The 16,362-nt window shown below is 46.2% G+C and overlaps 1 protein-coding gene across 3 annotated transcripts in view; it reads left to right on the forward strand.

Annotated features, from left to right (window-relative positions):
* Positions 1-205: 205 nt before the first annotated feature.
* tango6 (transport and golgi organization 6 homolog (Drosophila)) overlaps positions 206-16,362 on the forward strand; it is a 29,153-nt gene continuing 12,996 nt past the window's right edge. Inside the window, exons 1-13 of one of the 3 annotated variants that reach the window (XM_034227111.1) lie at positions 206-675; positions 1,124-1,761; positions 1,856-1,978; positions 2,674-2,929; positions 3,132-3,238; positions 3,974-4,136; positions 4,570-4,637; positions 4,753-4,865; positions 6,195-6,371; positions 6,818-6,944; positions 7,240-7,440; positions 13,178-13,321; positions 13,846-14,334. In XM_034227111.1, coding sequence (XP_034083002.1) covers positions 624-675; positions 1,124-1,761; positions 1,856-1,978; positions 2,674-2,929; positions 3,132-3,238; positions 3,974-4,136; positions 4,570-4,637; positions 4,753-4,865; positions 6,195-6,371; positions 6,818-6,944; positions 7,240-7,440; positions 13,178-13,321; positions 13,846-14,334 — 2,658 coding nt within the window. In that variant the 5' untranslated portion in view covers positions 206-623. The remainder of the gene's footprint in view (positions 676-1,123; positions 1,762-1,855; positions 1,979-2,673; positions 2,930-3,131; positions 3,239-3,973; positions 4,137-4,569; positions 4,638-4,752; positions 4,866-6,194; positions 6,372-6,817; positions 6,945-7,239; positions 7,441-13,177; positions 13,322-13,845; positions 14,335-16,362) is intronic. The other 2 variants (XM_034227110.1, XM_034227112.1) reach the window with 2 other exon arrangements.

A 16,362-nucleotide genomic window follows, 5' to 3' on the forward strand; every position in this document is an offset into this window, starting at 1 on the left:
CAGAGTCTCTAGATGAGTTTACAGTAGTCCCTCGTTCTTATTAAACATCCATGTTGTAGTCCGCTGTATAGAAAACTGTAGTTTCCATAGTTTCCCCACAGCAGCAGACGCACATTCATGACGTCCGCTGGAGCATCATAAACACGTCGGATAGTGAAAGTGCATTCGGATTCTCTAAGCACCGCAGTCTCTTCTCCTAAATCCTTTTGAATTCTCCTATCCACTATCCCTTAACACCGTGACGTTTCACTCAGAGGTCAAGGAATAGGAGATAGGGTTAGACGTTAGGAGCTGATTTTTGGATTATCGGAACGCAACCCGGCTGTATGCTCCATGCCCTCTGCTCTGGTCGCTCTTCTATGTATGACGTAACATTTATGGGACGATACTTCTGACGTATAATTTCAGCGCCATTAAGACTCACACCGAGCGAGTTACACACAATACATCATGGAAGTCCATGGCATATATGAAGAAATAGGTTTCTGAGGGTTATAATGCTTTTAGCAGCAGCACATTAAAGACGGAGGTTTCATATGGATGAGGACATTGCATGACGTCAGCTCCGGAACAGGTGACTCGTGTGTGCACGTGTACAGTGTTGTTGTTGGTGTGGTGCAGAGATGACTTCAGCTATCCTCTCAGCGATCTCTGTCCTCACTAAACCCGTCGCTGGTAAGTGTATAACTTAGTTTAACAGCAGAAAGTAAGGCATGGTATGGGACAGAACTTATGTTGCGTGCATTATGGTCTGTAGCAGAAGCATAACGTCCCCTGTGTTTAACTGTCAGCCACACTACAACCATAGAAATGAGCCTCAGTCACCGGAGCTTGGACTCTTAATGGATTATTAATATATTGCAATTATACAAATGAATTGCCAGTCCAGAAATAAATACATTACATTTAAACCCTGTGTGTGTGTGTGTGTGTGTGTGTGTGTGTGTGTGTGTGTGTGTGTGTGTGTGTGTGTGTGTGTGTGTGTGTGTGTGTGTGTGTGTGTGTGTGTGTGTGTGTGTGTGTGTGTGTGTGTGTGTGTGTGTGTGTGTGTGTGTGTGTGTGTGTGTGTGTGTGTGTGTGTGTGTGTGTGTGTGTGTGTGTGTGTGTGTATATATATATATAGAGTCGTCCTTGCATGATGCTCCATCCTCACAGCAGGAGGCCCTCCTGGGGGCCCTGCAGGCCAACAGAGCCCTTCTCTGGGAGCAGCTGCAGACTGAGAGTAGCTTTGAGGGGGTGAGGAGGCTGAGGGAGGAGGTGAGGGCTGGGTCAGACTGGTTCTCCAGCGATACAGAAGATGTCCCCTGGGGCTTTGTCCAGGAGTGTCTCCTCCTGCTGCTCACCTTAGGACGACACCTGTCTGCTGAACTGGAACGGTTCAGGGAGACCCCTCCTCCATCTGCAGCTAAACTCCGCACCCCTGAGATGGCTCCAGCTTTACCTCCTGATGTCCTCAGTGTCACCCAGCAGAAGACGCTTGGAGCAGCTCTTCAGTTTGTGGTTTCCTTGGGACTCTGCCCATACTTGGCCCCTGGAGTGGGCGTGCCACTGGGTCGCAGGTCAGCGTTTGGAGCCATGGTGGAAAAAGCTTTTCATGCTGTTCCGGTGCCAGCCGCTGGGCGCCGCCTTCTGACCACCATGAAGGTTCTCCTGCAGCTGGCAGAGCTGTCCTGTCTCGCCACGCTGGTGTTCACTCGCCATCTGGGGGACGTGATGGCCGCTCTGTGCCAGCTGGGCTACCAGCCCCGGCGGGAGGAGAAGGTAACACATCTGGATACAATGGACAGTTATTTTGATGTGTGTAGGCTAGAGAGATAAAGGGCATCTTCTATTTTGTATTTATTGCAAACTTTAGATGCAGGACCTCAGTCCTGAGGAATGTAAAACTTGCAAGGAGGCCCTCAAAAAGCTTCTAAGACAAGTCTACCAGCCAATCGTTATCACGGAGCTGCTGATCCTCCAGGGCGGACCCAAACAGGTGGGCATGTCTATGTTTGGTGGGGCGGGGGAGGAGGGTTTGTGGGAGACTGTGCTGGAATAAGTGGTTGATGTGTTTTAACAGTATGTAGCTGCCCTCGGTAATAAACACAGCAGAGTCTCTACGGATGCAGTTCCTTTAATACTCTTTCAAGCATCGTGAAAACTAAAAATAAACACAGACATAGGTACTTAATTGTCATTACAAAACATCACAACAAGTACAAAGCATTCAGTTAAACCACAAATGCATTAAATCACGGATCAAATAAACACGTGTAACAAAGTCTCTTTAGTGTCACATACCTCGCTCCGCTCACCGAGGGTGCAAAACTGTGCGACATCAAGCATGGCAGTCCTTATATGCAGTGACTCTTATCTCAATTGGCACTATGAACAGTTGAGCCAAAAAACAGCACACACCATTTTTATTAAAACCTATACAAACCAATACTATCACAAAACGTGACAATAGTGTTCTCAATAACTCACATGTACATTCGAGAGGTCCGTTGCACAAACTAGACCCTGTCGCTCGATACTTTTGCGACACCGATTACGGCAACAGTTTAAACAAGAGTTGTTATGATTCCGGGGTTCGCAGCGTCACACTGGGAAGATGTTTAGAGTGCCCTATATATACATATATACAAAGGCCTGTGAGGCTGTGTTTTATATGTAATGTCCCCTCTATAGTCTGCTGCAGTGGGAAGCTGCAGAGGATCTGCCAGCAGGTCAGCTCCTGGATCAGCTCCTGGATCAGCTCCTGGATCAGCTCCTGGATCAGCTCTGAGATCAGCTCCTGGATCAGCTCTGAGATCAGCTCCTGGATCAGCTCTGAGATCAGCTCCGGCCTGGCTGAGGTGTCTGTGTGGTCGGCTGCTGTCTGAGCGCCTGATGCAGCCTAAAGGGGTCCAGGCTGTAGTCAGAGCTATCTTGGAGGGAGGAATGGGTGAGGAGCAAAAGTCTGAAAGAATCAAGTAGAGAAATAAATAGCCCCCCCCTAATGTATTGTATATAAACCAGTCAACCTGAACAATAACAGCACTAAAGCAAAACATCCGTGTTTGAGTAGTTTTCCTTTTGAAACTTCCTAGAATAGACATGATGTTTCCCCTGCTGACTGATAGAACACTGTTTGTTGTGTCCTGCAGGGGGCGAGTCCGACTGGAGGAAATGTGAAGCTGTGGCCTGGATCCTGGTGACCCCCCCCCAGCAGTGTGCCTCAGCAGACAGCTACTTCACACACGTCTGTCCTCAGGTCAATCTAAGCGAGAATATGATTGTTTTTACATTACATTTGCAAAGTTGTTCTTACTCTCTAAATGCATTTAGTTTATAACCACTGTTCTGGGGCCTCATTTATAAACCTGGCGCAAGCTCAAAAGATGGGTTACGGCAATTTCCAAGTTTCCGATTTTATAAAAAGCAAACTTGACAGGAAAATGTCACCAGACATTTGTACCCATGCGTAGGCACAAAAGAACGGGAGAGATAAGAGACTGCGACAGCCAGAAGCATGAAAAGAGAGAAACATAAATCTAAATATTTCTTGGAGCGGCCCTTTACAAATAAAGTTCATTATCATTATGCTGTTCACCAAGACTTGATGCTTCACATTGTTAAAACACAAGGGGTATGGAAACCAAATGACAGCCTTTTTTCTGTTAAATTGTACTGCTGATGTCACACAACACATTTGTTTTATTTCTTTGAACTGGTTGATGGAGTGGCTGCTGGAGGGTTTCCTGTGATCGTCTTCATGCAGTGCTTCACTGACTATTAAAAGGCAAAAATGGGCGTTACTTGAAGGCCGCAAAAGCCTCGCTGCATGTGGAGTTGATTGTGAAAGGGTCTAGGACGTGCGTGGACTTCCTGTGTTTCGTCCGTCCTCCTGCTTCAGTGCATGTTAACACAGTGATGTACTGCCTGAAGAACAGCTATTATCAAGTACACTTGTTTGTTTGAAGGGGTGCTTTGGTTTTTCCGTCTATAGATCCTTGACCTCCTGCACTTTAAGGACCAGCTGACGGCCCAGCAGTTCCAGCGAGTTGCCACCAGGTCTCTGCTGCTCTTGGTGCAGGAGGAGCCCGGCGCGGCCCGGCAGCACCTGCTCACTCCTCTGCTCTCACCCCTCCACCGCTGCACCCCCGCCTCCAGTCAGTAGCATGGCCAGTACATCACATCACATATTATTTAGCTGACACTTTTATCCACAGAGACTTGCATACAGTTGAATACCGTAGACTGCCCGCCTACAGGAGCAGTTTGGGGTTAGCCCAAGGACACTATGATGCATACTATGTTCAGAGAGTAAATTAGTAGTGTTGTTTATATGGTTGGTATTGGTTAAAACAATGAACTTAAGTATACCTGTACATCTTTATTTATTAAGTACAAGCAATAATTAATTGGGGAAATGGAATTAAAAACAAAAGAGATATCACATATTTTCACCTGAAGGCTTTTGAGCTCACATGCTGTTTATCTTATGTATACTCAAGATGTGCAGCTAATAGATGTTGTAGTGTTGGCCTCACACACAGCATATGCATGATAAGAGCTGAACTGATGCTTCTGTCTGTTTTCCAGATGAGGGTCAATCCCAAGCTGCTGTGGAGGAGTGTGAGCTGTCCCAGTGTGTGAGTGATGTGTACAAGGTGAGGACACCTGAAGGCATGCACTAAACAATACCATCAGGAACCTGAATGTCACAGTGATGATAGTAGCCCCCCCGTGGTGAGTTCATGCTCTCTGCTCCTGTGTCTCTGTCAGATCTGGGTTGTTGGGAACAGTCCGACAGCGTCCCTGCTGACAGCTCTGGAGGAGGTTCTTCCTGTTGTCTTCACACTCTTCTGTTTCACCAAGCAGAATGTGTCCCACCTCCGGTAAGGTTTCCCATCTGTTACATGGATTCCAATTCATTTCAATACAGTATGAACACAAAACATGTGTATCAAATTCCCACTAAAATGATTATTATTTGTCTGCTTAAGCATTCATATTGCTCTGTATCACCTGTCTTGTGTTTCTTTCAAAATAAATATATAAGAAGAAGAACATTTTGTGTTTGGTAGCTTATTTCTTTGTTCTCACAATACTTCTTGGCAATACATTTTATACCGTTGGAAAGCCTGTTTTGTTCCCTTTCCAATGGTGCCACATTTGTGAGGATCGTGCATTTGTGGGATGATCAGCAGAGCTGTGTATGTCGGTTGCGCCCATGACGAATGTGACAAATCTACTCTGCCAATGCCAAACAGCAGCCACTCTCCGGTCTCGTACGGCTGCCAGGAGCCTGCCGTGACTGCCCTTCACCTGTATTGCCAAAAAGCATTGTTACAACAAAGAAATACTCTACCAAACACACATTTCCTTACTTTTTGTGTTAAGTTTATATATATATTTATTTATTTTCTTTTAATTAATGTATTATTTGATTCATGATGGCATCCCCTAGTTGTGCAATCATTGAATGAGAGCCATTAGCCACAGCACAATGTAGAGCACACAAACCTTTAAATGTCCCTTGCTGTCCTCATTGTTTAATAGTGCTAACCACAAGTTGTCTGACCTGACATGTAGGCTGCAGCTCTGTGACTCTGGGTATTTCTCAATGTCGAGGAGGCTTGCTTGGTAGCACATGTACCTCCGAGTGAGTTCCTTAAGAAACGAGGCAAGAATACCTCCTAGCCTCAGAAAACGAAGAGTGGAACAGGCTAGCAAGTGTGCAGGTGTGCGTCATATGAGAGACCTTACATTTTCCGCCACAGATTTGGGGAAATTGGTCCGTGCGCAAAGCATTGTGGGGATTTTAAGACCGCGGAGTCTACACATCTGCAGCCTCGAAATTTCCCGCAACGAAGGACGCCGGCCTCGGTAGAATTCCAAGGATCCTGGAAATTGGATCAATCCTTCGGCGGCACTCGATGACGTAGCATCCTTGAAATAGTGGCTCTGGAGGAGCCTTCCTCGACATTGAGAAACACCCTCTGTCTTTGTTCCCATGAAACACTGGCACTCGACTCATTTATTAAGCATTTTGACAGTATTTTGACTTCAAATATGAATCAATTTGCCAAATGTTTAAAAACGAAATTGTGGCAGCAGGAAGCATTGTGCAAGGCAGGAAATGATATGTACTTTGGAAAAAGGTCAACAGAAATGTTAAGTTTGCATAACTGAATGTGAAAAGAGCCGTGCTCTGCTGTCCACAGCGCCCCCTGTCAGGAGATCCTGCTGAGGTACCTGAGCCACGCTGAGCCGTCTGCAGCTCTGTCAGCCCTGAGGCAGCTCTCAGGTCTGCAGGGACAGAGGAGCGGGGGGGCAGCGGACCTGCTCTTCACCCCCGGCAGTGATGGAGGAGCCAGGCTGAGCTGCAGAGAGCGCTGCAGGTGACGGGGGGGGGGGGAAGGGGTCTCTGGTGAAGCAGGGCTGTCCCCCACAGTTAGACGCTCCAGAGCTTCATGCTATCTTTGGCATTTAGACTCTACAACATTCCAATGCTGTGCAGGGTTAGGGGTTACATGGCCTTTCTGAACAGTTGCAGATAAATATAAGGCTACACTAACATTATAAGCATTATGCTATTTTTACAATTAGATTCCAGTGGTGTTGCATTGGTTTGTTTTCCAAATTGTGTGATCCCAATGTTTGTTAAGTGCAAAATGTAAATGTATTGAAAAAAACATTTGGTACAGCCTTGGCTTTAACAGTATATTTCTTTGATACATAAATCAGTATGGAACATTACATTTACTGTGACTTGGTCCAATCAGCACTGGTTAAGGAGCCACCCTTTATTTATGGCATTCCACCTCTCCTCTTCTCTGTGTGGCAGTGAGGAGGATGATGCTCTGTATGAGAAGCTGTCCGGAGAGCAGTGGAGGCTGGAGGTTCTGATGCAGCTGCTGAATGAACTCAAAGACTCGGACCTGCCCGGAGACTTCTTCCTGGAGCTGCTGCAGGTACAGACATTTTATCCAGAGTAATACATTCTCACATTGTTTAATTTTGTAGAGAGTATGTTGCATGTCTGAGGAGATCAGGGCTGCAGACTCTGTCTTTGCTCTTTACTGACTTTTAAATCACTTTTACTTTTTTCATTACTTTCTATTTATTTTTACACCCAGTTTAAAATCTGTTTAGTTGTTGATTTTAATTTGAAATTTGAGTTTGATGTTAGAGTTATAAATGTGTAGATTGAGTTTCAGTTAGTTGTTCTTTCCACTTGTGCAGAAGGTAACCTTGTGTTTCCTGCAGGGGCTGGCCAGCTGTGCAGCTGCAGTGGAGGAAGAGGAGGATGAGGAGGAGTTGGGGGTGTCGGCCATGACTCTCCTGGAGGTGGAGCAGCAGGTGCTGGGGGCCGCTGTGAGGCAGGGCCACAGACTGGCTCTGCTGCAGGTGCTGGCTATGATGGTGGAGTGTGTGCAGCACACAGTGCTGCTGAGGAAACCTTCACAGGTGAGAGCATAAATACTGACCTGCAAAACCTGTGCTCTTTAATAGGGCTGCTCAATTAATCATATTTTAATCGCGATTACGATTATGGCTGCAACGATTACGAAAACAACGTAATCGAAATAAAACGATTATCTTTTTATTATTATTATTTATATATATTTTTTTTATTTGGTTTTTCGGTTGAATTCTACTTAAAGTTCAGGGTAATCAACTGTTACAAACATACTGTTCACATTTTTTTTCTCCAATAAACGGATGTTTTCAATGTAAATGGATAATCGTTTTTAATAATCGTGATATCAATTATTGACCGAAATAATCGAGATTATGATTTTTGCCATAATCGAGCAGCCCTAGTCTTCAGTACAGGTGGCAATATTGTCAGCTGCTTGCGCTCATCTCTGAAACCAGACCATGTAAACAGGCTGGTGTTTCTAGCAACACATCTTTAAAGGTCCCATGTCATGCTTTTCCGGTTATTACCCGTCCCCTTGTGTGTTATGAATGTTTTTATGCATGTAAACGGTCTGCAGAGTCAAAACCCTCAAAGTACACCCTGTAGCAAGTAAAACTCTAACACAGAAAATACCTCCCCAAAAAGCCTCATTGGAGATACGTCATTGTCCATTGTTTACTTCCTGGGTATTGTGACGTAGGAATGGCCAGTAGCCGCGCCCAGAGCTATGACGCGATACGGTCATGCGTTACCCGGAACCAAATGGACCAATCCGTGGAGCCGTTACGTTAAGCCCCCGCTGATTGGTCCAAATTGACCAATCCACGGACTTCCTCACACACTCAGTGCAGGCAGCTCTGCTGATTTCTCCTCCCTGGCTGCAGGCTAATAACAGACAGTTGGGATCGCGGCGAAATTCTCTCTGCAGACCCATTCTCTCTGCAGACCCATTCTCTCTGCAGACCCATTCTCTCTGCATTCTCTCTGCAGAACCATTCTCTCTGCAGACCCATTCTCTCTGCAGACCCATTCTCTCTGCTGACCCATTCTCTCTGCATTCTCTCTGCAGACCCGTTCTCTCTGCAGACCCATTCTCTCTACAGACCCATTCTCTCTGCAGACCCATTCTCTCTGCAGACCCATTCTCTCTGCAGACCCATTCTCTCTGCAGACCCGTTCTCTCTGCAGACCCGTTCTCTCTGCAGACCCATTCTCTCTGCAGACCCGTTCTCTCTACAGACCCATTCTCTCTGCAGACCCGTTCTCTCTACAGACCCATTCTCTCTGCAGACCCGTTCTCTCTGCAGACCCGTTCTCTCTACAGACCCATTCTCTCTGCAGACCCGTTCTCTCTGCAGACCCATTCTCTCTGCAGACCCATTCTCTCTGCAGACCCGTTCTCTCTACAGACCCATTCTCTCTGCAGACCCGTTCTCTCTGCAGACCCATTCTCTCTGCAGACCCATTCTCTCTGCAGACCCGTTCTCTCTACAGACCCATTCTCTCTGCAGACCCGTTCTCTCAGCAGACCCATTCTCTCTGCAGACCCATTCTCTCTGCAGACCCATTCTCACAGCAGACCCATTCTCACTGCAGACCCATTCTCTCTGCAGACCCATTCTCTCTGCAGACCCATTCTCTCTACAGACCCATTCTCTCTGCAGACCCATTCTCTCTGCAGACCCATTCTCTCTGCAGACCCATTCTCTCTGCAGACCCATTCTCTCTGCAGACCCATTCTCTCTGCAGACCAATTCTCTCTGCAGACCCATTCTCTCTGCAGACCCATTCTCTCTGCAGACCAATTCTCTCTACAGACCCATTCTCTCTACAGACCCATTCTCTCTGCAGACCCATTCTCTCTGCAGACCCATTCTCTCTGCAGACCAATTCTCTCTACAGACCAATTCTCTCTACAGACCCATTCTCTCTACAGACCCATTCTCTCTGCAGACCCATTCTCACAGCAGACCCATTCTCACTGCAGACCCATTCTCTCTGCAGACCCATTCTCTCTGCAGACCAATTCTCTCTGCAGACCCATTCTCTCTGCAGACCCATTCTCTCTGCAGACCCATTCTCTCTGCAGACCCATTCTCTCTGCAGACCCATTCTCTCTGCAGACCCATTCTCTCTGTAGACCCATTCTCTCTACAGACCCATTCTCTCTGCAGACCCATTCTCTCTGCAGACCCATTCTCTCTGTAGACCCATTCTCTCTACAGACCCATTCTCTCTACAGACCCATTCTCTCTGCAGACCCATTCTCTCTACAGACCCATTCTCTCTGCAGACCCATTCTCTCTGCAGACCAATTCTCTCTGCAGACCCATTCTCTCTGCAGACCCATTCTCTCTGCAGACCCATTCTCTCTGCAGACCCATTCTCTCTGCAGACCCATTCTCTCTGCAGACCCATTCTCTCTGCAGACCCATTCTCACTGCAGACCCATTCTCTCTGCAGACCCATTCTCTCTGCAGACCCATTCTCTCTGCAGACCCATTCTCTCTGCAGACCCATTCTCTCTGCAGACCCGTTCTCTCTACAGACCCATTCTCTCTGCAGACCCATTCTCTCTGCAGACCCGTTCTCTCTACAGACCCATTCTCTCTGCAGACCCATTCTCTCTGCAGACCCGTTCTCTCTACAGACCCATTCTCTCTGCAGACCCATTCTCTCTGCAGACCCATTCTCTCTACAGACCCATTCTCTCTACAGACCCATTCTCTCTACAGACCCGTTCTCTCTGCAGACCCATTCTCTCTACAGACCCATTCTCTCTGCAGACCCATTCTCTCTGCAGACCCATTCTCTCTACAGACCCGTTCTCTCTACAGACCCATTCTCTCTACAGACCCGTTCTCTCTACAGACCCATTCTCTCTACAGACCCGTTCTCTCTGCAGACCCATTCTCTCTACAGACCCATTCTCTCTGCAGACCCATTCTCTCTACAGACCCGTTCTCTCTGCAGACCCATTCTCTCTACAGACCCATTCTCTCTGCAGACCCATTCTCTCTACAGACCCATTCTCTCTGCAGACCCATTCTCTCTACAGACCCATTCTCTCTACAGACCCATTCTCTCTGCAGACCCATTCTCTCTGCAGACCCATTCTCTCTACAGACCCATTCTCTCTACAGACCAATTCTCTCTACAGACCCATTCTCTCTACAGACCAATTCTCTCTACAGACCCATTCTCTCTGCAGACCCATTCTCTCTGCAGACCCATTCTCTCTACAGACCCATTCTCTCTGCAGACCCATTCTCTCTGCAGACCCATTCTCTCTACAGACCCATTCTCTCTGCAGACCCATTCTCTCTACAGACCCATTCTCTCTGCAGACCCATTCTCTCTGCAGACCCATTCTCTCTGCAGACTCATTCTCTCTACAGACCCATTCTCTCTACAGACCCATTCTCTCTACAGACCCATTCTCTCTGCAGACCCATTCTCTCTACAGACCCATTCTCTCTGCAGACCCATTCTCTCTGCAGACCCATTCTCTCTGCAGACCCATTCTCTCTGCAGACCCATTCTCTCTGCAGACCCATTCTCTCTGCAGACCCATTCTCTCTGCAGACCCATTCTCTCTGCAGACCCATTCTCTCTGCAGACCCATTCTCTCTGCAGACCCATTCTCTCTGCAGACCCATTCTCTCTGCAGACCCATTCTCTCTACAGACCCATTCTCTCTGCAGACCCATTCTCTCTGCAGACCCATTCTCTCTACAGACCCATTCTCTCTGCAGACCCATTCTCTCTGCAGACCCATTCTCTCTGCAGACCCATTCTCTCTACAGACCCATTCTCTCTGCAGACCCATTCTCTCTACAGACCCATTCTCACAGCGTTTATCAACCCTTTTCTTACTCAATATCAAGCCACACTTATTGTTTTTACTTCGGCTGTGACTTTGTGTGTGCTCAGGGTGAGTTTGGCTGTGTATTGCTAAACAAGGAAACCACACCTCCACGGAGCTCAGCACGATTCACAACGTCCCGACCAATCAGAGCACACTGTGCTCACAGGGAGGGTGGGGGCTATTGCCGTTAAAGGCAGAGAGTGAAATTCAGTGAATACACGTAGTTTACAGAGATGCTGTTTGAGGAACCAATGTGAGTTTGGAACATTGCACGATATAAATCTATTCTAGTAGACCTCAACAATGGAATTATGATCAGTGGAAATGGCCATGACATGGGACCTTTAAGAGATGAGATGAGCAGCATTTGCCATGGTGGCCAAAACATTTTTATTTGGTCTTAAATTGTAGTTCAACATTTATTTCCTGTTACTTCTGGACCATGAAGGTGGGCCAGCCTTTAATGTTTAACTGAGTGGAATATGTTGAATATGTTTTACCAAAATGTTGGCTATATGTTAAGGAGTGTTCAGGTTGTGACAGTGCACTGCAACATGTGTGTTGATCTTGTTTATTGGTATTTATTATTTTGATATTATTTATTTAAATGTGAATATGAATGTATAATTTATTTTATTTTGTATTGGTTTTTCAGTTGATTACCCTGAACTTATAATTCAACAGTTAAAAAATACAAATGATTATTTGTATTTGTTTTAAAGTACAATAAATGGATGTTTTCAAAGTCAATGAATAATCGCATTTAATAATCGCAATTACAATTATTGACCCAAATAATCGAGATTATGATTTTTGCCATAATCGAGCAGTCCTACTCTTTAACCACTGTGACGGAGAACCAAAGCAGACATTAAGTCATCTGTGAGGGTTTTATTTGGTTTTGCACACATCTTTCTAGCTGCAGTCGAGTTGAAGTCTCAAAGGCATTGAGTTTTGAGACGATGTAGATTATCCAATTGGGTTATGAATCAACAGATCTAAATATTGTTAGCAACATCTTAGCAACAAGTAAAGCTTTTTGTTCATCAGGAAATTCTGTTAATCACACAGACTTGAGGCAGAGCAACCGAAAGAGAACCTGAAACGGTTTCCTCCTAAAAATATGATCCAGGTTCCCCGACATCAGTGCGTTACGCACTTCTCGGGGAAGTTCTTACTCGCTCAACAAAGTCACAGAGCAAATATTGTTTGCAGCACTCAATCTTTACAGACTGATTCACCGTGTGAACGGTACTGGTGGCTTCTAAGGTCTGCCTTGGTAAAAAAAAAGCTTGTATCTCTTTGTACAGTGCGGTATTCCCGGACACACTGTGAGCACAGTGCGCCTCTGGGATTAGTCAGTGTCACTGTTCCCTCGTTGGCTTTGAGTGAAACTGACTAACTCCACAGCAGCTTCACAACCCAGATCAGCTGTCCAGCCCACAACTCTCTTTTTATATTCTAACCGATCACATTGTTGGACCTTGATATGCTGACATAAGAACATCTACCTGCTGACTTCAGTTCCAGGCTCGATATATAATACAGCTTTAAACTCTCCAACAAATGTCAACATTGGTCTATAAATACTAAATCGTTTTTTATTATTTGTAATAAGCTAAGCTGTTTACAGAGAAAGAAGGCTCCCTTTTGGCTATCATTGTGAGGCAACAAAATGCTTATAGATTTAGCTGTAGTTATTGGTCCTAAATTCTACAATTTCCCCCTTGAGGTTTAACTTTTGTACTAAACACATTTGAGCCGCTTAAGGTCATATTTTCTTCTTTTTATAAACATTAAAGCCCCAGGGCTGAATAAAAGAACTACGTCCCTACCTTCCTCCCTCGCCCCACACACATCTGAATCTCTTGCTGTGTTATTTGTGCCCATGATTGTGTGTGTCCTTCCTCCAGGTGGTGGACTTCATGGTGTCCCTGCTGCAGAGGGCCTGTGTTGGTCTGGATCAGGGCATAGGTCCAGGCTTGGGGAACCCAGTAGAGAGCGATACGCTGAGTATGGGGGTGGGTCTGCTGGCCACCCTGCTGTCTGGACCTCAGGTACTCAAATCAAGAGGAGGCTCATTAAACAGTGTCTACCTCACCATGTGTGCACTGTATAGTCATGGCAATAGGAATATCAAATACTACAGATACATTTCATAATGCATTAATACATGTATAATTGTAGGACTTAGGAACATGTTTTTTAGCTGAATTCAAGTAAAATTCCCCCTCACACTGCAGTGAGATGATTATGATAACCCCCGGTGGAGAGTTTCAGCTGCTGTTAAAGGGACAGTTCACCCAAACACAGGTAAGAGAAACAATTATGTCTTTTTGATTTTAGGCGGAACTGTCCCTTTTTACTAGCAGCTGAAAATGTGCTCTGGTCACAGTAAGAGTAGTTGGAGTAAGGAACAACTGTATGTAGGATCTCTGCTGCCGCCCAATCAGAATAAAGAACACTGGCAGCACAGGGCTAATACGATCTGAATCATCTTCAGTGTCAAACATATGTTTTCCTGGGTTTCCCTCACAACCTGCTCTCTCACAACCAACCTCTCAATTTTTAAACATTACAGCTTAGTGCCGAGGACTACTCTTCTATGTGGAGACTTCTCCCCCCCCTGGAGACGCTCTCTGAGAAGCACTCCGACGTCTTCGTCCAGGAGTTGGCATCCAACCTCAGAGCTGTCATAGCCACTCACGGTGCCTACCGGCCGGAACACTTCTCTTCTGAGAATCAGCGCTCCAGAAACCCTGAAACCATGTCACAGAACAAAAGTGTGCCTTTAATGAAAAAAGGAAATATACAAACTGAAGCAACAGACTCACAGACTAGCCCTCCTCCATCTCCCTTAAACAGTCAGCCAGCGTGCTCTGAGCCTGGAGGTGGAGGGAGGACCTCTGGCACCAGTAAACCTGGCCCTCCGGTCAAGCCCTTTTCTGATTTGCTGTTGGAGGCATGTGACCCGGACGTGCCGACCCGAGCGTTCGCTCTGAGGGTCCTGACCCTGATGGTACGGAAGCAGAACCCCGAGGCTGCCCAGGAGCAGGAGAAAGTCCTCATGGTGGGTCGCTTGGTTATGTGCTTCGACTTTTTTATTCTTGTGTCAGCATTTAGTCCGTTATTCTGCTCTGAAAATACTGATTAACATTTTATCCAACACCAGCCAACACCCTGAAGGACTGCATCTGTGCTCCCTCACAGGGTCACTCTGATCAACATGCAGTTATTAACTGCCATTAAACGGTGACATCACATCCTTTTTTATGAGCTAGAAGTGCACAGAGAAGGTGAATGTGAGTTCCTTTAAAGGTCCCATGTCATGGTCATTTCTACTGATCATAATTCCATTGTTGAGGTCTACTAGAATAGATTTATATTGTTCAATGTTCCAAACTCACATTGGTTTCTCACAGCATCTCTGTATAGTCTGTGTATTCACTCTGTCCTACACGGCTTGTTGGAGCTCCTGCCCCCCCTCCCTGTGAGCCCAGTGTGCTCTGATTGGTCAGGAAGCTGACAGGCTCGTTGCTGCTCGCACACACACAGACACACACACTGCTGCGGGAGCAGACAGGCTTGGTGATACAGCTAGAACAAGCTAAACTCATCCTGAGCACACACAAACACTCACAGCCGAAGTAAAAGCAATAAGTGTGGCTTGATATTCAGTAAGAAAAAGGTTTATAACGCTGTGAGCATGGGTCTGCGGAAAGCATGGGTCTGCGGAGAGCATTTCTCCGCAATCCCAACTTAGAAGTCCGAAAAACGTTTACCCATTTAAACAGTCGTGGTAGATACCTTGTTTGTTTTAAACATCATAAATACACAAACAACAATGAATACTTACAGGTTGTGTACCCGAATCTCCCACTGGTCCAAACAAAGTAGGAACAGCATCGTTCTTCAGTGCCCTACGCTGTACATATCTGGCATGAATCGCTGAAAGGTTTGGGAAGCTTTGTTTCGTGAAAGGCTGGCAGAGGGTGCGGCCATAGCTCTGGGCGTGGCTACTGGGTATTCACACGTCAGACTACCCAGGAAATAAATGAGAAATCTCCAACGAGGCGTTCTGGGGAGGTATTTTCTGTGTTAGAGTTTTACTCCCTACAGGGTGTACTTTGAGGGTCTTTGACTCTGCAGACCGTTCACATGGATAAAAACCTTCATAACACACAAGGGGACGGGTAATAACCGGAAAAGCATGACATGGGACTTTTAAGGCGGTGGTCAGACTGATGAGAGCACTGCCATTAAAACATGCTTCTGTTCTGCTGTGGGTTTCATTAAGTCCATTGTGTTTGTGCAACATACAGAGACTCGAAAAAGACACAAATGTCGTCTGGCAAAAGGTTGAATGTGGTTGAAATTGTGCAGCAACATGATGTCATGCCATCCAGCCCGTCAGCTCAGGGGAAAGCACGTCAGAGCGAGATTAGGCTACTTTATGATGTGAATTCAGTTTGACTGAAATCAGTTATTTGCTGCTTATCGTTAATTGAACCCAACTTTATAAATCACAGTTTGAAATACTAAGGTTCTATTGGCTGGTGGAGTAGGAGCAGCTTAATTAACTAATGAGCTCATGCTAATGTTCCTGATGAGCATTTCTGGAGTCACGTCCTTCTTCAGCTCGGGTCCAGTAGGGTCTGAGGGAGGAGTTGGGCCGGAGCCTGAAGCTCTGCAGCTACTCCCTCCTCTTTTTATTCTAGACGCCTCTCAGCCGGACACATCTGGATATGTGTAGGTTATTCATACTTAGGGTTAGGGGTTTTGATTTTTGCTTTCATAACAGATACATTTTTCTAGAAGCTCGGTCAACATGCTTCCACATTTGTTAAAAGTGGATGTTGCTGGTTTGCTGTGTGGCGTTGGCCTCCTATTAAACATGTGCTATGGTTGAGTGTAGGTGCTGCTGCGTGTGTCTCCTGAGACGTGAGGAGCAAACATGTATAATGAATGAGGTGAATTGAAGCCCTTCCCCAGGGGGGCCAGAGGGGACGGTGCTGCACTCTGGGACTTGTTAAGGTGGTGTGGGGAAGAAAGGATAACAACTCATTTAGTATTCTCTGTAATCAGAAGCCCACCCCCC

This window comes from Gymnodraco acuticeps, unplaced genomic scaffold (genome assembly GCF_902827175.1).
Source record: "Gymnodraco acuticeps unplaced genomic scaffold, fGymAcu1.1, whole genome shotgun sequence".
Taxonomy (NCBI): Eukaryota; Metazoa; Chordata; class Actinopteri; order Perciformes; family Bathydraconidae; genus Gymnodraco; species Gymnodraco acuticeps.